This window comes from Bufo bufo, chromosome 5, assembly GCF_905171765.1.
Source record: "Bufo bufo chromosome 5, aBufBuf1.1, whole genome shotgun sequence".
NCBI lineage: Eukaryota > Metazoa > Chordata > Amphibia > Anura > Bufonidae > Bufo > Bufo bufo.
In genome coordinates this window covers 311622135-311643160 of record NC_053393.1, presented here as the reverse complement: position 1 = coordinate 311643160, position 21026 = coordinate 311622135, and the positions used below count along the sequence as shown (strand labels likewise).

Sequence of the window (21026 nt, the reverse complement as noted above, 5' to 3'; positions counted from 1 at the left end):
GTGTTTTGACACCGGTAAGTCCAATTTTTGCTTCCTAATAGAGTATCTATGTTGTTTTAACCGGGTTTTTACATCCCATGTGGTCTCCCCAACATATAATAAATGACAAGGGCAAGAAGGTAAGTACACTACAAACATAGAGTCACATGTTAAGAATTGGATTCAAGAATTATGTACACCTTTTTCATATTATAATCACATTCTCTCACCAATTCTGGACGTTACATGGATTTTATGTGGATATCTTCACTATAGACACTTTGATGAATCACGAAATGGAAGATGATGAATTATGTCATGGACAAAATGAAATTATACACCTATATATTTGAGGATTTTTTCTATAATCATGAATTTTGGATCAATTATGTAATTATGTTTTTTTCTGATTGAGATTGCTATATATGTATTGCACTTTGCACATGTCACTGCAGCTTGATAAAGGCTCCATTGAGTAGAGCTGAAACGTTGCTGCTAGATGGGTTAATTGTCACGACTGTGACTGATCCAGACAGGTCTGGGAGGAGAAGGTCGCAGCGACTTGCTACTCGCGATGGCTTGTGAGTTTGCTCCGTGGTTCAGGGTATGTCATCTGGGTTTTGCCTTGTGAACCTTTTTGTCCTGACTGGGAGTTTGTAGGCATCCTTCTCAGGTGAGTCCTGTCTGCCACTCCCAGCTACTATATTAGTTTCAGTTTCACTTGCAGTCATTGCCAGATATAGTCCTTACTTCCAGTGCTACTCTGACCTTGGAAGGAGATCGTTTGATGGTGTTGCTGTGGAGCTCTTGTCCGGCGTGGACTGTCGTGTTTGGGATCGCCTTCTCTGCTCGTGACTGGATAAGTCTATCTCTGCTGTTGTTTGTTTGTTGCTGTCTTCCCCTGTTGTTTTCCTAGATGTGAGTGATGGTGACTAGCGCTCCCATCGGCCTTTCCCCAGTCCAGTCTTGTTAGGGCGACTGAGGGTTTAGGCATCCTGCTCGCCGCACGGGTTCACACCCCGTCTAGGGTATCAGGGCAGACAGGTGCCAGTTTTGGTTTTGGCAAAACAATTACAGGGGTTATCCCTTGAAGTGGCAGGATTAAAAGCAACAGTGCTGCAGCAGCAATCCTTGGGTTCCACCGTTGCTACGGGAAACCAAGGTACTCCTGATAGGTTCTCTGGAGGGAGAGACCAATTTGTAACCTTCAGAGAAGCTTGCAAATTGTTCTTCAGGTTACGCCCTAGATCCTCCGGAGGTGAGGAACAACGGGTGGGCATTGTAATTTCTCTCCTGCAAGGAGATCCGCAGGCTTGGGCTTTCTCCCTACCATCAGACTCTCCGGCCTTACGATCAGTGGAGGAGTTTTTTGAAGCCCTGGGTCTCGTATATGATGACCCGGACAGGGTCTCACTGGCTGAGTCTAAGCTACGTAGACTTCGGCAAGAGAACCGGTCTGCTGAACTATATTGTTCCGAATTCCGTAGGTGGGCTACTGATACGTTATGGAACGACTCGGCCCTTAGGAGTCAGTTCTGCCAGGGGTTGTCTGAAAAATTAAAAGACGCGCTGGCGGTATACGAGGTCCCTGGGTCTCTTGAGGCTGCTATGTCTCTGTCCATAAGAATCGACAGACGGCTCAGGGAGAGACTATTAAATTTTACGGAGGCCTCTATAGGGCAGGGATCGGTCTGTTATGGTCCAGTCGAACCAATGCAAATAGGGGGCGCCACTAGACGGGTGAATCCTCCTAAGTTCCGCCGTAGGTCAGAGGTTTGTTTTCGTTGTGGGGGGAGGGGTCATTTTGTAAAGGTTTGTCCCTCAGAACCCAAGAGACCACAAACAAAGGAGCCACCGGAAAACTAGAGTCCCCAGATTGTGCGGAGGAGAACAGTCTGGGCGTATTCGTTTCCTCCATACGCATGTCTCAGTTTTTGTTGTCCGCTACCGTTGAGGCGGGCAATAAAACTGAGATCTGTTCTGTCTTTTTGGACAGTGGGGCGGGGGTCAACTTGGTGCATTCACGGTTTGCTCAGGCTCTGGGTTTTACTCCGGAACCGGTATGCAGAACTATTCCTGTTTTTGCCATCGACTCCTCCCCTCTTACTCAGAGAGAGTTAACTCAGATCATTCATAATATCCATCTGCAGGTAGGGGACCTCCATAAAGAGCATATCTCTTGTTATGTCCTGGGCGGTCTTCCGGCTCCTATGGTATTGGGGCTTCCCTGGCTGGTGACTCACAATCCAGTGGTGGATTGGCAGGCCGGGTGATTGTGGAGTGGAGTGAACATTGTAAGGACAACTGCTTGAGTAGTAGGTGCTCTACACTCTCTGTAACATCTTTACCTGCCTTTCTGTCAAATTTTATGGATGTGTTCTCTGAGAAGGGTTGTCAGGGGTTACCACCTCATCGTCCATATGATTGCCCGATTAATCTATTACCTGGGGCAAAACTACCTAAAACCCGGTTATACAATCTTTCCGGCCCGGAGAGGAAGGCTATGAAAGATTATATTTCGGAGAGTTTGGCTAAGGGACACATCAGACCCTCTTCTTCACCTGTGGCTGCAGGGTTCTTTTTCGTTAAAAAGAAAGATGGGGGCCTACGTCCTTGCCTGGATTTCCGGGAATTAAACCGGATAACTATCCGAGATCCCTATCCTCTTCCTCTCATTCCGACCTCTTTAATCAGGTTGCTGGTGCTAAATGGTTCTCCAAAATGGATCTCAGAGGAGCCTATAACCTGGTTCGCATCAAAGAGGGGGATGAGTGGAAGACGGCTTTTAATACTCCGGAAGGGCATTATGAAAATCTGGTCATGCCATTTGGTCTTACTAATGCGCCTGCGGTATTCCAACATTTTGTCAACGATATTTTTAGTCACCTTATCGGGAGATTTGTTGTGATATATCTTGATGACATCCTGGTCTATTACCCGGATCTGGATACACATAAGATCCATGTGAGACAAGTGCTGCAGATATTAAGGGCCAACAAATTGTTTGCTAAGTTAGAAAAATGTGTGTTCGCCGTAAAAGAACTGCCATTTCTGGGGTATGTGTTGTCAGATTCAGGTTTCCGCATGGATCCAGAGAAAGTCTGGGCGATTATAGACTGGGATCTGCCTGAGAACCTGAAGGCATTGCAACGCTTCCTGGGGTTTGCTAATTTTTATAGAAAGTTTATAAAGAACTATTCCTTGGTGGTCAAACCACTGACGGACATGACCCGAAAGGGATCCGATTTTTCCAAATGGTCACATGCAGCCAAAACTGCCTTTGCATCTCTGAAGGAGAGATTCACCTCGGCCCCTATTCTCGTACAGCCAGATGTCTCGCTTCCTTTTATTGTAGAGGTTGACGCATCAGAGGTGGGGGTGGGAGCGGTACTATCTCAGGGCCCGTCCCCTGGTGAATAGTGTCCGTGTGCTTTCTTTTCGAAGAAATTGTCTACTGCAGAAAGGAACTATGATATTGGCAACAGGGAACTTTTGGCTATTAAGTTGGCTTTTGAGGAGTGGCGTCATTTTTTGGAGGGGGCGGTTCATCCCGTCACGGTGATTACTGATCACAAAAACTTATTATATCTGGAGTCTGCTAAACGTCTCACCCCTAGACAGGCTCGGTGGTCGTTATTTTTTACTAGGTTTAATTTTGTAATAACCTATCGCCCGGGGGCAAAAAATACTAAGGCGGATGCATTGTCTCTAAGTTTTCCTGGAGGGGGTGATGTTGAGGTACCAGAGCCCATTTTGCAAAAGGGGGTGGTGGTCTCTGCATTACACTCAGGTTTGGAGGGGAGGGTGTTGGAAGCTCAGGGGGACGCCCCGGCCTCCTGCCCCTCGGGTAAACTGTTTGTGCCAGAAAATTTACGACTGGAGATACTAAAAGAACACCATAACTCCACACTGGCAGGACACCCAGGTAGTAGGGCAACCTCTGAGTTAGTGTCTCGTCGGTTCTGGTGGCCTAAATGGCGCCAGGAGGTGTTGAATTTTGTGTCTGCATGTGCTACCTGTGCTCATTCTAAGGTAGATCATACTCGTCCGGCAGGGCGTCTTTTACCTCTGGCCATCCCCAACAGGCCTTGGACGCACCTGTCAATGGATTTCATTACGGATCTACCAGTATCAGCGGGGAAGACTGTTATTCTTGTAGTTGTTGACAGATTCAGTAAAATGGTGCACTTTATTGCTCTTGCCGCATTGCCTAATGCTAACACACTGGCTCAGGTTTTTATTGACCACATCGTGAAGCTTCACGGGGTCCCTTCCGATATTGTTTCGGATCGTGGTACCCAATTCGTTTCTAAATTTTGGAAAGCTTTTTGTTCTCGTTTAGGGGTTCATCTGTCGTTTTATTCATCTTTCCATCCACAGTCCAACGGTCAGACTGAACGTACCAATCAAAACCTAGAGACATATTTGAGATGCTTTGTTTCCGAAAATCAGGAGGAATGGTCATCTTATTTACCGTTAGCCGAGTTTGCCATTAATAATCGTCGTCAAGAATCCACCGATAAGTCACCATTTTTTGGTGCATTTGGTTTCCATACTCAGTTTTGTACGTTTAGTGAGGGGGGGCCGTCTGGGATTCCCGAGGAGGAACGATTTTGCGTCTTCACTTTCTTCAGTGTGGCAGAGTGTGCAAGAAAGTTTGAAGAGAATTGGTGGTAGATACAAACGTGCGGCTGATAGGAAGCGCTCTGAAGGTCCGGACCTTGGGGTGAATGACTTGGTGTGGTTGTCTACCAGAAATATCAAGTTGAAGGTTCCCTCGTGGAAATTAGGTCCGAGATTTATTGGTCCTTATAGGGTAATTAAGATCATTAACCCGGTGGCTTTTCGTCTGGAGCTACCTCAGACTCTAAGGATCCATAATGTCTTCCACAGATCTCTGCTTAAGAGATATGTAGAACCTCCTGAACCATTGCCACTACCGCCTCCACCGGTGGTTGTTGATGGTAGTCTTGAGTTTCAGGTAGAAAAGATTGTTGATTCACGATATGTTCGCCGCTCTCTTCAGTACCTGGTGCACTGGAAAGGTTATGGTTCCGAAGAGAGAATGTGGGTTCCAGCATCAGAGATAAAAGCGGACAGACTCATTCGGGCTTTTCATAGCTCCCATCCGCAGAGGCCTGGTCTTGAGGGTCCAGGGGCCCCTCGTAGAAAGGGGGGTACTGTCACGACTGTGACTGATCCAGACAGGTCTGGGAGGAGAAGGTCGCAGCGACTTGCTACTCGCGATGGCTTGTGAGTTTGCTCCGTGGTTCAGGGTATGTCATCTGGGTTTTGCCTTGTGAACCTTTTTGTCCTGACTGGGAGTTTGTAGGCATCCTTCTCAGGTGAGTCCTGTCTGCCACTCCCAGCTACTATATTAGTTTCAGTTTCACTTGCAGTCATTGCCAGATATAGTCCTTACTTCCAGTGCTACTCTGACCTTGGAAGGAGATCGTTTGATGGTGTTGCTGTGGAGCTCTTGTCCGGTGTGGACTGTCGTGTTTGGGATCGCCTTCTCTGCTCGTGACTGGATAAGTCTATCTCTGCTGTTGTTTGTTTGTTTGTTGCTGTCTTCCCCTGTTGTTTTCCTAGACGTGAGTGATGGTGACTAGCGCTCCCATCGGCCTTACCCCAGTCCAGTCTTGTTAGGGTGACTGAGGGTTTAGGCATACTGCTCGCCGCACGGGTTCACACCCCATCTAGGGTATCAGGGCAGACAGGTGCCAGCTTAGGGTTAGTCAGGGGTGGCCATTCTATTTCCCATCCGTAGATAAGGGTCCCCCTTCCCCTCCATCTGGTGCGACACGACTGCTGCTGGGCTAGCGGTCGTGACATTAATAAACCATCCATTGTTTTTCACTGAACTTTTGGAGTGCTGCCTTCTTTTACTTATCTCTCTCTCTCTCTATATATATATATATATATATATATATATATATATATTCGAGAGAGAGAAAAGAGAAAAGTGTCTTTAAAGGGGTGATTCACCACTAGAGACCTTTTCTACAGATACCCTAGCATGGCCAACCCCCGTGCATAAGCATAGTTAAGTGATCCCCACCGCTGGATTCTGGCTCCATTTCTTCCCCATCAACTCTGCAGGCCCCAGGTCTCCCTATGTCAACATCCCATTTGACGCATGTCACATAACCACTGCAGCCAAAGACACGCCAAACAGGATGTTGATGTGGAGAGACCCAGGACCTGCAGAACTGACGGGCCAGTAATGGAGTTGGAACCCAACAGTGGGGATCAAGTAAGTATGATTACCAAAGTGCATCCAGCCTGAAGGGTCTGTAGAAAAAGTCTCAGGGGTGAACAACCCCTTTAAGGTTTTCGGAGACAGAAATCTATGGTAGCTCCAATCTGCTGTAAATCTCTGTTTAGGTACACTGACAGCAGAAAGATTTGTCTAATATATGACAAGGTGTGTGCCTTGTCATATATTATGTGCATCCTCTAGCAGGGTAGGTAATATGATGGAGCAGAAAATGTCTCTTACCCGCATTATTCGAGAAAAGCTTTTACCATCTTTAAACTATTACCACTACCTTGATCCTACCTTGTGTTGTCTCTTCCACTCCCAACAATCCTTCTGGTTTCCTTTACTACTACCTCCATCATACCTTATATTTACTCTTCATAAATATCCTAAGGATCCTTTTGGCTTTCCTTACTGTTTTCAATGGGTTGTCTGGTTTCATGATATTGATGTTCTGTCCTCAGGATAGGTCATCAGTATTAGATTAGAGGGAGTCTTACTCCAGGTACCCCCACTGACCAGCTGCCACGACGCTTGCATACTCTACAGTGCTATATTACCAAATTTCAGTTCTATATACTCTTCAGTGTTAACTATGATGCCGTCAACATTGTAGCTGCAGTGCAGGATAATTACAGCATGTGAATGGGAGCGGAAGCTGCAATGTGGTCAAATCTTCTTGCCAAATCCCACCATTTATAGTCAGGGCGCTAAGGCAGTGAACAGTCATATCCAGCTAGGCCAGATCCGGAGAACTGTCCAAAGAATAGCCTGCCGGATTGGTTTAGCAATGGTGTGATAGTAGCTTTACTATATTGCAAAGTGACACTGCTATATTGACACATACTTATTTTATACTGAGAAAAAAAACTTAATGAATTAAGTTTTATTATTTTACTGTGTAACAAATGTCAGTGAATGACATTTAAAGAACTCTGGGAGATTTGAATGCACAGCATGCTAATTCTGTTAAAGGTTTGAGAATTTGCCAAATCATAAAAAGCACAGCGCTTCATGCTGTCAGATATGAAAATTGCATGCTGCTCTTTCTATGACCTCTGACTATAACACTTCACTGAGTCTCTCACACTGATCAGTTCTGTTACTTATATTTTTTTTTACTCACCTTGTTTAACAGCAATTGAGGAACAGCACTCCAAGAAGCAACCATGCCAGCCGGTCGGTCACGCAATAATAGGAGACAACCCATCCGGAGGGATTGCCATGCCAGAAGGAGAGCTGCTACTAGAGGTGGGTGATAAAATGCTATCATTTCCTTAACGGCAGTCTATTAATAATTCAAAGCCTTCCCTTTGTGTTCTGTAGATCTCTCTACTATTACAGTTGGCTTGGCAAATTGCTCGTGCCACTGAAAGTGTACGTCTGTTGCTGTTTAGGAAGATAAGACATGCAATGTTTTCCAACACCATGCTTGTTGTTGTTGTTCCTCAGTGAATAGAGAAAGCGATTAGCAAACATCTGAAAATAACTTATTTTTCAGAAAATCTGCATGAAATAATTGCAGAGCTTCTATTTTGTTACTTTGTACTTTTTTAAATTTTAAGGGAAAGCGTCATCAGAAATTTAAACATTGTTTAAATCAAGTTTTTATGTTTTTTCATATTTTTAAGATTTTTTGATGATATAGTAACATAGTAACATAACAGTTTATAAGGCTTAAAAAAAAAAGACATCTGTCCAACTAGTTCAGCATGTTATCCTGCAAGTTGATCCAGAGGAAGGCAAAAAAAAAAAAGAACTGTGAGGTAGAAGCCAATCAGGCAATCAGAATAACTCCCTGGATCAACGAACCATCTCTAGTTTTTAATATTTTTTATTTTCTATGTAAATGTAACAGCTCCTCAACAAGCCTATGTTCATAGAAAAACCTGATAGAGTATTAAAGAAACTCCTCAGTTTATTATTATAGACATGATCAGAGCTGAGATGACTTCTAGGTATAGAGGAAAGTTAGCCAGTATCCGCTTTTCCCCAGGACCTACCTCCTTAAAGTTGCTGCAGGGACCCCCATATTAAATCATCTATTAGCATCTTGCTGCTGTGTGAGCAGGTAATATTTGAATGTATCCGTACAGTGGGCTCCCAAAATAAATTTTACTGGTGGGCTCTAGGCACCCCAGTCCAACACTGGGTAATTCACGTTTTTCTGTATGTAAATTTTTTATGGGCACGGGAACTTGTACATTTGAACTTTGTGCAATAGTTAGAAAGCATTTCTGAATGCCAAGCTATTTCTTTCTGATAGCAGCGGTGGGGCTGCGACAACCTGAGAGCAATCAGTATACATGATGCAGAGTTTTGTGGATCTCAAAAACTTCCATGATAATTATTTTTTACAAACTAACATGAAAGCAAAGTTATATGTATGTATATTATACATATTTTGGATGGTGACTTTTTAATAAAATAAGACACTGCTGCTTATGAATACTACCTACAGTATTTTATTATATCATACAGAGGGCTTCCTGCATTGTTCATAAGTACATCTTTTTACAAGGCATTCAAAAAGTCTTCAGACTCTTTTTGCAGCCTTGTGCTAACAAACAAAATAATCACGTTTTCCTCATCATTCTGCACTCAATAACCCTTAATTAAAAAAGTGAAAACAGAATGTTAGAAATCTTTTCTAATTTAATGAAAAGGAAAAACTAAAATATTGCATTGACTTAAGTATTCAGACCCTTTCCAGGACTTAGTTGAAGCTCCTTTGACAGCGATTACAGCCTCTAGTTTTTTTTTAGTATGATGCTACAAGGTTCGCGCACCTGGATTTTGGGATTTTCTCCCATTCTAATCTGCAGATTCTCTCAAGCTCTGCCAAGTTGGAGGGGGACCATGGGTGGACAGCCATTTTTAGGTCTCTCTGGAGAAATTGGATTGGGTTTAATTTAGGGCTTTGTCTGGGCCACTCAAGGACAGTCACAGAGTTGTCCCTAAGCCACTACTGTATGGTCTTGGCTGTGTGCTTAGAGTCAATGTCTTTTTGGAAGGTGGACATTCGTCCCAGTCCAATGTCCAGAGCACTCTGAATCAGGTTTTCATTATGAATATTTCTGTACTTTACTCTATTCACCTGTCCCAGATGCTGAAAAACACTGCTACAGCATGATGCTGTCACCACCATGCTTCACTGTAGGGATGGTATTTTGCAGATGAAGAGAAGTGCTTGACATGATGCTGAGAATCGAGGCCTAAAAATTCACTCTTTATTTAATTAGACTAGAGCATGGATTCTCAACCTGCGGCCCTCCATCTGTTGCAAAATTACAACTCCCAGCATGCCTGGACAGCCTACAGCTATCAACCTACAGCAGGGCATGTTGGGAGTTGTAGTTTTACAACAGCTATAGGGCCGCAGGTTGAGCATCCCTGGACTAGAGAATCTAGTTTCTCACAGTCTGAGAGTCCTTTAGGTGCTTTTTGGCAAACACCTGGCAGGTTTTCACGTGAGGAAGAGAGGTTCTGTCACGGCGGACAGGATACAAGATACACAGAATATCAACAAACAAGTGTCTAGGCAAGAAGCTGGGGATAAAGGTCACCTCTTGACAATCCCTACCAGCTCTCCCTAGACTTCTATGCCCACGTTCAGACCCTGAAGGTGGGAATAAACGTGTCCCCGTGCCTAGGCTGAAGATTCCCTAAAATCCCTAAGATGGTGAAAGGGGGAAAGAGGCAGCCTGCTCCCTCAGGACCTGGAGGGGGCCGGCGTCTCTCTAACAGCCTAGACAGACAACCACAAGAAAACAAAACCAACAGTAGAAGTTCGGGTTTGGGTTAGGTGTTGTGTAGATTGTATTATTTTCCCTTATAACATGGTTATAAGTGGAAATAATAGCATTCTTAAAACAGAATGCTTAGTAAAATAGGGCTGGAGGGGTTAAAAAAAAAGTAAAAATTTTTTTACTCTCCTTAATCCACTTGTTCGCGCAGCCCGGCTTCTCTTCTTTCTTCAGGACCTGGGTAAAGGACCTTTTATGACATCACTGCACTCATCACATGGTCCATCACATGATCCATCACCATGGCAATGGATCATGTAACAGACCATGTGATGAGCCCAGTGACGTCACCACAGGTCCTTTTCCTCCTGCACAGCAAAGAAGAAGAAAGAAGAGAAGCCGGGCTGCGCAAACAAGTGGATTAAGGTGAGTTAAATTATTATTATTTTTTTATCCCTATTTTACTAAGCTTCTGTATTAAGAATGCTATTATTTTCCCTTATAACCATGTTATAAGGGAAAATAATAATGATCGGGTCCCCATCCCGATCATCTCCTAGCAACCATGCGTGAAAATCGCACCGCATCCGCACTTGCTTGCGGATGCTTGCGATTTTCACGCAGCCCCATTCACTTCTATGGGGCCTGTGTTGCGTGAAAAACGCACAAAATAGGACATGCTGCGATTTTCACGCAATGCACAAGTGATGCGTGAAAATCACCGCTCATGTGCACAGCCCCATAGAAATGAATGAGTCCGGATTCAGTGCGGGTGCAATGCGTTTACCTCATGCATTGCACTCGTGCGGAAATCTCGCCCGTGTGAAAGAGGCCTTAGTGATACAGGCAGTCATTTCCTCCTCATGGCTTGGTTTTTGCTCTGACATGCATTGCCAACTTTGAAATGTTATATAGACAGAGGTGTAACTTTCTAAATCATATCCAATCAACTGAATTTACCACAAATAGACTACCATCAAGGTGTAAAAACATCTTAAAGATGATCAAGATAAATGGGAGGCCCATTCCTTAATGTCTATGTTAAATTTTAGTTTTTCCTTTTTAATAAATTTGCAAAACCTACTGTCTTCATCTTCTATGTTTTTATTTTATTTTAGCACAAGGCTTCAACATAACAAAATGTGAAAAAAGTGAAAGGTGCATTGTATGTATATGATTGTCATATGATGCGACTTATGGTGACTAACAGAGATGAGCGAACCGAATCCCACGAAATGGAATTCGTTTCGAATTTCAGGATAAATTTGATTCGCCTTGAAGCCGAATTTCCTCGTGCTTCGTGTAAGCGAATCGATTTAACCTGAAATAGTATAAAAAGCAAAACAATTCATTCTTACCTCCTACATTTGCTCGCGATGGGCTGCCAGCCGCCATCTTGATTGAAGATCTCGGCCGAAATCCTGTGAGTGCTGACGTATGACGTCGGCCGGCGTGATGACGTAATCTCGCGCCAGATCTTCAAGCAAGATGGTGGCGGCCGGCCCATCGCGAGAGCAAATGGACGCGGTAGTGTTTGATTTTATTTTTTTTATGTTAATTTCACACTGTTTTTACACTCAGATGCCACGATCATGTATGAACGTGGCATCTGAGGGGTACAATGACAGGGGGACAGCGCTATTGCACCCACTACCTATAAAAAAAAATGCGCTTCAAAATAATTCGTCACGAAGCAAATTATTTTGTAAAGTTCGGCAAATCAGCCGATTCTAACTTTTGAAAAATTCGCTCATCTCTAGTGACTAACTCTAAAAAAAAAACTATTATCTATTGCAAATAGACATTGAAACTTTATTATGGTATGCACAACATGAACCTTAGGATACACAGGTGATTCTTATCATTGAGACCAAATGTACAACTTTTTGCCCATCTGGGATAAATAAGTTGTAAAGCATGCAAAAAAATGAAAGAAGGAAAAAAAGAAGGTAGGAAGGTTTTGTGTTTTATATATACCACATCCTGAGAACTAAGGTGTGCCAAGGGGGGTGTACAATGCCTCTCACCACTTGAGACTCCACAAATAATCTCAGCTCTGCAAAAGGAAAGTATGGAATTGATTACTATCATACCAGATAACTGGAGAGTGTCTCATAAAAAGATTTATGAGCTGCCAGATTTGGTGGAGTGGCTGAATATTTCTATGGAATTTTGGCTTCTCTGTTTTTTCTGATGACCTATGATTTAGAGGAAGGCTGTATAGATGGTTTCCTGCCCAAAATACTTTTGGAAGCTTTTATCATTAAAGCCACTGGAGATTTAAGCCTCAACATATCTCAGAAGCCATTTCTGAAATAATGCAATGCCCAATGTAGACAGCTTCTGTTACAAACTGTCACTAAATCAATAAACGTGAACAATTCCAATACAGCTATAAATCCACTTTTGGATGAGGATAGAAAATTATAGTGCAATTATAATTACTGCTAACATATATTTATACTTATTTCTGGTGAATTTTTTGAACAGTGATAGTGGAAAGGTGAAGATTCACCTAATACAGGACATTAGACCAAGTATTGACATATGATATGTACATACAGTATGTCATATGAAACTTTAATAACAGAGTATGCAATGTAAAATGGAGAATGTATATCACATGAAGAACATCCTCCCATAAATTTGCATATATTTAACATATGACACATGCACTAAACATTACATATGAGTGAATTTTCATATCACTATAATTTTTCCAGTAAGGTGTACAGTGATCTTTATATCATGTAAGTTTCAGTCTGAATCAGTTATTTGACATACTCATACCTGTATGTGCTTTACTTTCAGTGAAATTATTTATGATATTATAAAAAGACTTTCAAAATGATTCGATTTCCGAACAGATATATCGTTCAAATAAATGACTACCACTGTAAGCATGCAAGAATTAAACACTGCATGAGAGGATTTCTGTGATTTTCTACATAAAGATGTTTTTATCACTGCAGTAATAAATTTTAAGAACCAACACGTTTTAAATGTAGCATAGCAAGATCCATTTACAACTTTGAATATTGCACTTCCATTGCATGATTAAATTATTTGTTATTCTTCGGGTCCTCTTGAACCAATCTCTCCCCCTTTATTCCCCCCGCTTCCCCCTTTTCCCCAATAATAAAAATTCTGAGAACCGGAGTCAGATTGAATCGGCCACAGCAGCCGTTTTATTTAAATACATAACATAAATAACAATAACTTAACCGACGAGGGAGGTCCTAGAAGCCCCAAAATTTCTTATTAACCCCTAAACAACCTGGCAAATCTACCTTGCCTCCAATCGTAGAACACCAGCTCGGAGACACCAACTGATGGACGCCACTCTGAACCAACCAAGTGCCCAACCATGAGAGTCTAGCCCCACCATTGAGGCCCTCCCATTCTCAAGTACCAACCCATAACACCAGCTTGGAAGACCTCCCCCGCCAACAACATGCAACTTGACCCCCCTTTACACCCTCGAGCTTGCGCGTTCCTCCACAAACCTAATGCCCTTTCAATCCCTCCTTGCAGACCCAGAGACCACAGGTTGATGCCCACCGCATTAAGGTGGACCCCATACGACCTCCAAAATTCTCCAACACCCGACTCTAATTCCAAATGCCTGACCGCCACTGCCCCGTTCCTGGCTACGAACTTGTCTATCGTGTTGACTTTAATGCGAGCCTTATTAATGCGTTCCACTGACTGCACCTCCCGCCACATACGACGAGGAATAATGTCCGACCACACCCTAATTATGGCTAGAAACAACGACCATAATCTCAAAAGGTCAAACTTAATGTCCCTAATTAATTCCCTAACCAGCTTGATCCCCAAATCATTCCCCCCGACATGCAGAACTAAAATGTCAAGGGATCGGTGGGGGGAGCTGAGCCTGACCGCTAATGGAGGAAGACACTTGATATCCCTACTCCTCCACCGCAGTCTCTATCTGCAGCTTTCATTTTAGCCTGGACATGGTAAAATACGGCAGAGATCGACGCCCAGATGTCACGGGCCTCTCTCAGCAGACGAAAAACTCGTCGGACATCCATAAATTCAGAAGCCTGAGGGCTCCCTGCAGAAGTCACCTAAGATGGCGCCCAGAGACTCAGCCGAGCAAGACAGTGAAGAAGACTCTGACCTCCGCAGCAGCGATACACATGACAGGGGTGAGTCAGACCTCGCAGCAACGTCCAAAGCTTTTTTTAAAACTACAATAACTCAGGCTTTGTATGCTGCTGGTATGTCCACACCTCCTGTTCAGGTGTGGATCATGTGACCTTTACCCATCCCTATTTAGTCTGACTTTAGCCATCACTCCTTGCTCTGAATAGCTTCATTTGGTTTTGGAAGAGCTGTAGTGTGGTTCGTGTTGAAGTCCTGTTCATCCATTATCCTCAGAAGTTGAGTGTTCCGCTTGTTGTATTTTGTATCCCCCCCTGGTTGTTTACTAGGCCTCAGCGAGAGCGCTGGTTTCTTCACCAGGGAAGGAATGGGTTGTCTCTGCCCTGTCATTACCTTTAAGGCATTTGAGGGTCACCAGGGTTTTCTAGGTTCCTGTGTATGGGCATCTCTACCATCGAGAGGTGCCCATACGGATAGGAGTTAGGACCAGGAGCAGGGTTTTATAGATGGTGACCCTTTTCCTTCCCTAGCGGTGAGGCCTAGTGTATTTCCCCTTCCTTCTTGTTGTCTTTTGGTGTTCTCCCCTATTACATCCGTGACAAGTACTTACCGAACTCACTGAAATCAAAGCGGATATTAAATATATAGGTGCTACAGTGGAAGCCCTGGAGACCTCTTGCACGGCCATTATATCGCACTCCTCAGCCCTGGAGGCTAGGTCAGTTGAACACCTCACCCACATTAACAAAGCATTGACCTTGATAGAGGACCAAGAAAACAGAAACAGAAGGCGTAATGCACGCATTAAAGGACTACCTGACTCGTGGTCATCTGAATCTCTCCAGAAAGTGGCTTTGGAAGTCTTTGGAGGGTTAATGTGGCAAAAGAAGTCATAATTGAAAGAATACATAGGTCACAGACCCAGACCCTCGGCCTCTGACCCTCCTAGGGATGTGATTTGTGGCCTGCTGTGTTTTGTGGACACTGTGAAGATCTTAAATGCTGCAAGAGAGAGAGCGCCTGTGCTGTATGAGGGGTCTGAGCTGGCGTTCTACCAGGACGTAGCCCCGTCTATATTGGTGAAAAGGAGGATACTCAGGCCTTTACTTAAACAACTACGCCGGAAGAACATCACCTACTCTTGGCTTTATCCATTCGGCCTTTCAATTTCACATAATGGCAAGCGCATACGTATCCATACGCCGGGAGATCTTACTAAAGCCTGGTTGCTACTGGACATGGAACCGCTAGAGATCCCCTCATGGCTGCCAGCGGATACCGACATCTCTATGCCGCCTCCTCTGACGCAAGACCCCTGGCAATCAGCTACCAGACATAAGCGTCCAAGACAGGGTCCAAAGGCCCCACAAGACTCACCTGACCCGACTTGAGCGGTATCTCCGTCGTTTGCGGTCCTGATGTGACCTTGTTTTCCATGCCCCCATGGGGGCTGTGAGTAGCTCGGTTCCAGTTCTATACAGGGGCGACTGCACAGATTTTGGATGCTGCTGACCGAGTCGTGCCTTGAGTTCTTCAGGTCATAAATGCCTGCCCTATTATTGCAGATTGTTAGCATATGTTTTCAGGGCCTTTCGTGAGACACCTCACAAATGTTTTTCTTGTTTTTTGTTTCTCACCATATTTAATGTTATATACTGCTCTGGTGTGCCCCATACTAGATGGCGGCTACCGTCTTTATGTTGTCCAGAATTAATGCATGAAGCTGATCTGGCCCCTGCATTCGGTTGCACTTTGCACAACTGCGCATGTTGTGGGGGTGTGTGGCTCCACTGGCCCAGGGAGATTTGCCCTGTTATATTCACCAACTAGCTGGCGAACACTCGTTTGCCCGGGCTTCTGATCAAGCCATGCCTATGAAACGAAATTAGTCATTATAGGATTTCTCATGTTTTATGTACCATGACCATTTCGTACTGTAACTGCAGACAAACTGCTAGTCAGGACAGTTACTGTCTTTGCTGATACTTCCACCGTACTCCCCCTCTTATACACACTAGTGTTGTTTAGCCTCAAATTCATATCTCTTATACTGTTTTTCCATCTACAGTTGAGAATATAAGAGTTCCCCCTCACCCTCACCCCCCTTTCTCCTCCCTCCCTATTCTGTTACCCATAGGTCCTGCAATCCCATTCACCTCGTGTTCCCCACCTTCCTTCACAAATGGATTACACCATCACTACATTTTATGTTAAAGTTCTCAAATTCACCTAACAAGAGAAGCCACATATTTCTCTTGCTCCGTAGAGCTGCCCAGCTCGCCCTTCTCACAATATTTCCACAGTTGTAACTCCTCAACAGCATCCAGGGGTGTCTCAATAGCAATCCACAGGACAGTACCTTTGATATTTAAGCAATTGTTTACAGACACGGAAGGGAGGCTCCTTTTGGTCAAGGGCGAGATAGGTACGCAGATGTATACGCTAGCTAATTTTTACGTGCCAAACACGGGTCAAATCCCTTGGCTGCTGAAAGCCTTGGATACGCTACAGTTGTTTGTGGAAGGGATTGTAATATTGGGAACAGACCTTAATGTTACCCTGGACCCTTTTCTGGAATCGTCCACATCCAGGTATTAGACCCCCGACAAGCTTTCAAGCAAACTGAGGGCAAAACTACAGGACATGCATCTAGCAGACGTTTGGAGACTGGCACAAGAGACGACACCTTTCACTCTGCTCTCCATAAAACGTTTCAATGCTTAGACTCTCTCTTTTCTCCTTGGCCCAAATTGGGCCCATCACGGTCTCGGACCATGCCCCTTGTTTGGTGCAATGCTTATTCTCACAACTCCCCCGAGGGGAATGGTTATGGAGATTGAACAAATCGCTACTAGATTCGGAAACTAAACGTGCAAAGGTTTGTCAGCAATAGAGTTGAGCGGACACCTGGATGTTTGGGTTCGATGGGTTCGGCCGAACTTGACCCCGAACTCCATTGAAGTCAATGGGGACCCGAACTTTTGAGCACTAAAATGGCTGTAAAAATGTCACGGAAAGGGCAAGAGGGCTGCAAATGGCAGCAAAATGTGATTACGAGCATGGCAAGTGCTCTGCAAACAAAAGTGGATAAGGAAATTACTTGAAATAACATAAAATACGTAAAAATAAAAAATTATAATCGTGATCTAGGAGGACGAGGTCTATATGGAGTAGGAGGTTGAGGAGGTGGTGGATATGGCGGGGTAGGTGGAAGCGGTGGTGGAGGAGGAGGTACCTTACCCAGTTTTTTGGTTTTAAATTTATTTATATTTTTTTAAATTAGGGTACACCCCAAAACATTGGGAAATATAACCTGTGACAACCTCCTCCAGTCGTGCTAAACACACGTTCAGACAATACAATGGCTGCAGGTCAGGCCAGCACCTCCAAGGCATAAAGGGCAAGCTCAGGCCATGTGCCAAATTTGGAGACCCAGAAGTTGCAGGGGCTGACCCCTGTCAGTCAGTTCATGTAGGCGTGTGCTCACATACTGTCCCACCATGTCGTACGTGCCCGTGATGTTCACGATCCAATTGGATATCTGCTCTATCAACTTTCGATGTTCTTTTCTGCGCCTACCATGGTGATCACGGTTATCAGCAAATCAGGGTTCCACCCCGGAGAGGGGGCGTGAGAAAGAGAGACCACATCCAAGGGAGGTTAATTGTTTCAAATTAAATATGATAGACTGGAAATATGGGACAAAGTATTAAAACGCAAATGTGGGACAACTTGTTAAAGTTTAAGCATTGAATGAAAGGAGGTAGCGTGCATCAATTAATGAAGAATTTCTTAATTTTATTCCCTGTCAACTATGCAGAGCAGGGGTTTCTATCCAGCAAAATTTGAAAAATGTCACCTGACAATGTAACAGACGATTTTTTTAAATTTATGTTCCTGTCACCTATGCAGAGGTGCCCCAGTGACATCCACCATCCATTTGGATATCTTCTCTATCAACTTTCAATATTCTTTTCTGAGCCTACCATGTTGATCACGGTTATCGGCGAATCAGGGTTCCACGCCGGAGAGGGAGCATGAGAAAGAGAGACCACATCCAAGGGAGATAAATATATTAAAAAAATTTGGGATCGAGCAGAAATATGGGAAAAGTAATTGAGGCGCAAATGTGGGACAAATTACTGAAGTGAAAATGTGGGGCAAATTATTAAAGCGCAAATGTGGGAAAAATTATTGAAGCGCAAATGTGGGACAAATTATTGAAGCGCAAATGTGGGACAACTTGTTAAAGTTTAAGCATTGAATGAAAGGAGGTGGCGCACATCAATTAAAGAAGAATTTCTGAAATTTTATTCCCTGTCACCTAGGCAGAGCAGGGGTTTATTCACGTCCAAAATTGTAAAATGTCAACCCTATAATGTAACAGAAAAATTACAGAAATTTATTAACGTGTCTACTTGGTAGAGGAGGGGTATATTACACCCAAAAATTGGTGAATTTCGCCCGAAAATGTAACAGACAAATTTGTGCATTTTTTTAACCTGTGTACTAGGTATAGCAGTGGTACATCACACCCAAAAATTGGTGAATTTCACCTGAAAATGTAACTGAAAAATTTGTGTTTATTTTTTACCTGTCTACTAGGCATAGCAGGGGTACATCATACCCAAAAATTGGTGAATTTCACCCGAAAATGTAAACAGACAAATTAGTGAATATTTTTACCTGTCTACTAGGTATAGCAGTGGTATATCACAGCCAAAAATTGGTGAATTTCACCCGAAAATGTAACTGACCAATTTGTGTTATTTTTTACCTGTCTACTAGGTATAGCAGTGGTACATCACACCCAAAAATTGGCGAATCTCACTCGAAAATGTAACAGACAAAGTAGAGAAATGACATAAAATAAAATAAAATACGTACAAATAAATTGATTTATGAGGTGGAGTTCCATATGGAGTAGGAGTTTGAGGAGGCGGTGGACATAGAAGTGGAGGTGGAAGCGGTGGTGGAGGAGGACGAGTTAGCCAACACTGGTTTTTGGTTTTAATTTTAATTTTATTTTTTTATTAGGGTACACCCCAAAAGAGTGGGAAATATCCAAAATACAAGAATGAGCAATTGCGCTGTAGTATAACAATGGCTGGTTAAGGCCGGTATACATGTCTATTCTGCACAAGGTAGGGACAAGTCCTGTGGGATCCATGCCTGGTTCATTTTAATGAACGTGAGCTTGTCCACATTGGCTGCAGCACACTGCAGCATACAGCATGCAATCGCTCATGTGTGCCAGGCTGCCCAGAGGCAACGAAAAGCTGTCCTCTGTGGGAGGTGTATTGTCTGTGTCCTCTGTATCCCCCCAGCCACGCACCAGTGATGGCCATGAGCTGGTCTGGGTGCCACCCTGCCGTGAACAAGGTTCCTCCTCCTCCATCTCCTCCTCCTCATCCTCCACCTCCTCATCCTCCAGAACTGTGCCCTGGCTGGACAATTGCGTACCTGGCGTTTGTGGGTGCAGGAACCCACCCTCGGAGCCACTTGTTAATTACTGGCCGGAAACCCTACGAAATGATCCGTCTTCCTCCTCCTCCTCCTGTGCCATAATCCTCTTCCATCATCGCCAGCAGCGTTTTTTCAAGGAGGCATAGAAGTGGGATAGTAACACTGAGAACGGCGTTATCGGCACTGGCCATGTTGGAGTACTCGAAACAGCTCAACAAGGAACACAGGTCTCGCATGGAGGCCCAGTCATTGGTGGTAAAGTGGTGCTGGTCCGCAGAGCGACTCACCCGTGCGTGCTGCAGCTGAAACTCCACTATCGCCTGCTGCTGCTCGCACAGTCTGGCCAGCATGTGCAAGGTGGAGTTCCACCTTGTGGGCACGTCGCATATGATATAATTTTTAAGGAATCTCTGCACCACCAAATTCAGCACATGCGCCAGGCAAGGGATGCGCGTCAAACCACTCATCGGTCTGTTGTTCAAGGCCCGTCCACAGCTCCTGCGCGGTGTGGGGTTTGTCCCCCAAACAGATAAGTTTTAAAACTGCCTGCTGTCGTTTACCCCTGGCTGTGCTGAAGTTGGTGGTGAAGGTCTCACGCTGACCGGATGAGGAGCCAGTAGAGGATGAGGAAGCAGAGTAGGAGGAGGAAGCAACAGGAGGCAAACTGAAGCACCCTGCAATCCTCAGTGGTGGAAGGACATGCGCCAAACTGCTATCCGCCTCAGGCCCAGCCGCCACTGCATTTACCCAGTGTGCTGTTATGGAGATATAACGTCCCTGATCTTACTGGTCCACGTATCCGTAGTGAGGTGCACCTTGCCACAGATGGCATTGCGCAGTGCACACCTGGTTTTGTCCCCCACTTGGTTGTGCAGGGAAGGGATGGCGTGCATGGAAAAGTAGAGACGGCTGGGCACGACGTACTATGGGACAGCCACCGCCATAGGCCTTTAAAACTCTCTGTCCCCACCAGACGGAATGACAGCATTTCAAAGGCCAGTAATTTTGAAATGCGGGCATTCAGGGCTAGTGATTGTGGGTGGGTAGGGGGTACTGCCTCTTTCTCTCCAGTGTTTGGGAGATGGACAGCTAAACGCTTCCGTGGGACATTGTGGAGATGCTTGGTGACCCAGGTGGTGGTGTTGCTGGCAGATCCTCTGTTTGCGGGGTGGCAGGTGGCACTGTCACTACAGTGGTGGATGAAGAAGCCGAGACTGCAGAAGAAGATGAGGCAGGAGGAGCCAGAGACCTTTCTTGGTTTTTGAGGTGTCTACTCCACTGCAGCTCGTGCTTTGCACTTAAATGCCTGGTCATGCATGTTGTGCTCAGGTTGAGAACGTTTATGCCTCGCTTCAGGCTCTGATTGCATAACGTGCAAACCACTCGTGTCTTGTCGTCAGCACATTGTCTAAAGAACTGCCACGCCAGGGAACTCCTTGGAG

General features: G+C 44.5%; 1 protein-coding gene across 1 annotated transcript in view; it reads left to right on the top strand.

Moving 5' to 3' along the window:
• The window catches only part of AHRR (aryl-hydrocarbon receptor repressor), a 462245-nt gene that overhangs the window by 245610 nt on the left and 195609 nt on the right, over window positions 1-21026 (top strand). Inside the window, exon 4 of the mRNA XM_040432935.1 lies at window positions 7380-7492. Within this exon, the coding sequence (XP_040288869.1) occupies window positions 7380-7492 (113 nt within the window). The remainder of the gene's footprint in view (window positions 1-7379; window positions 7493-21026) is intronic.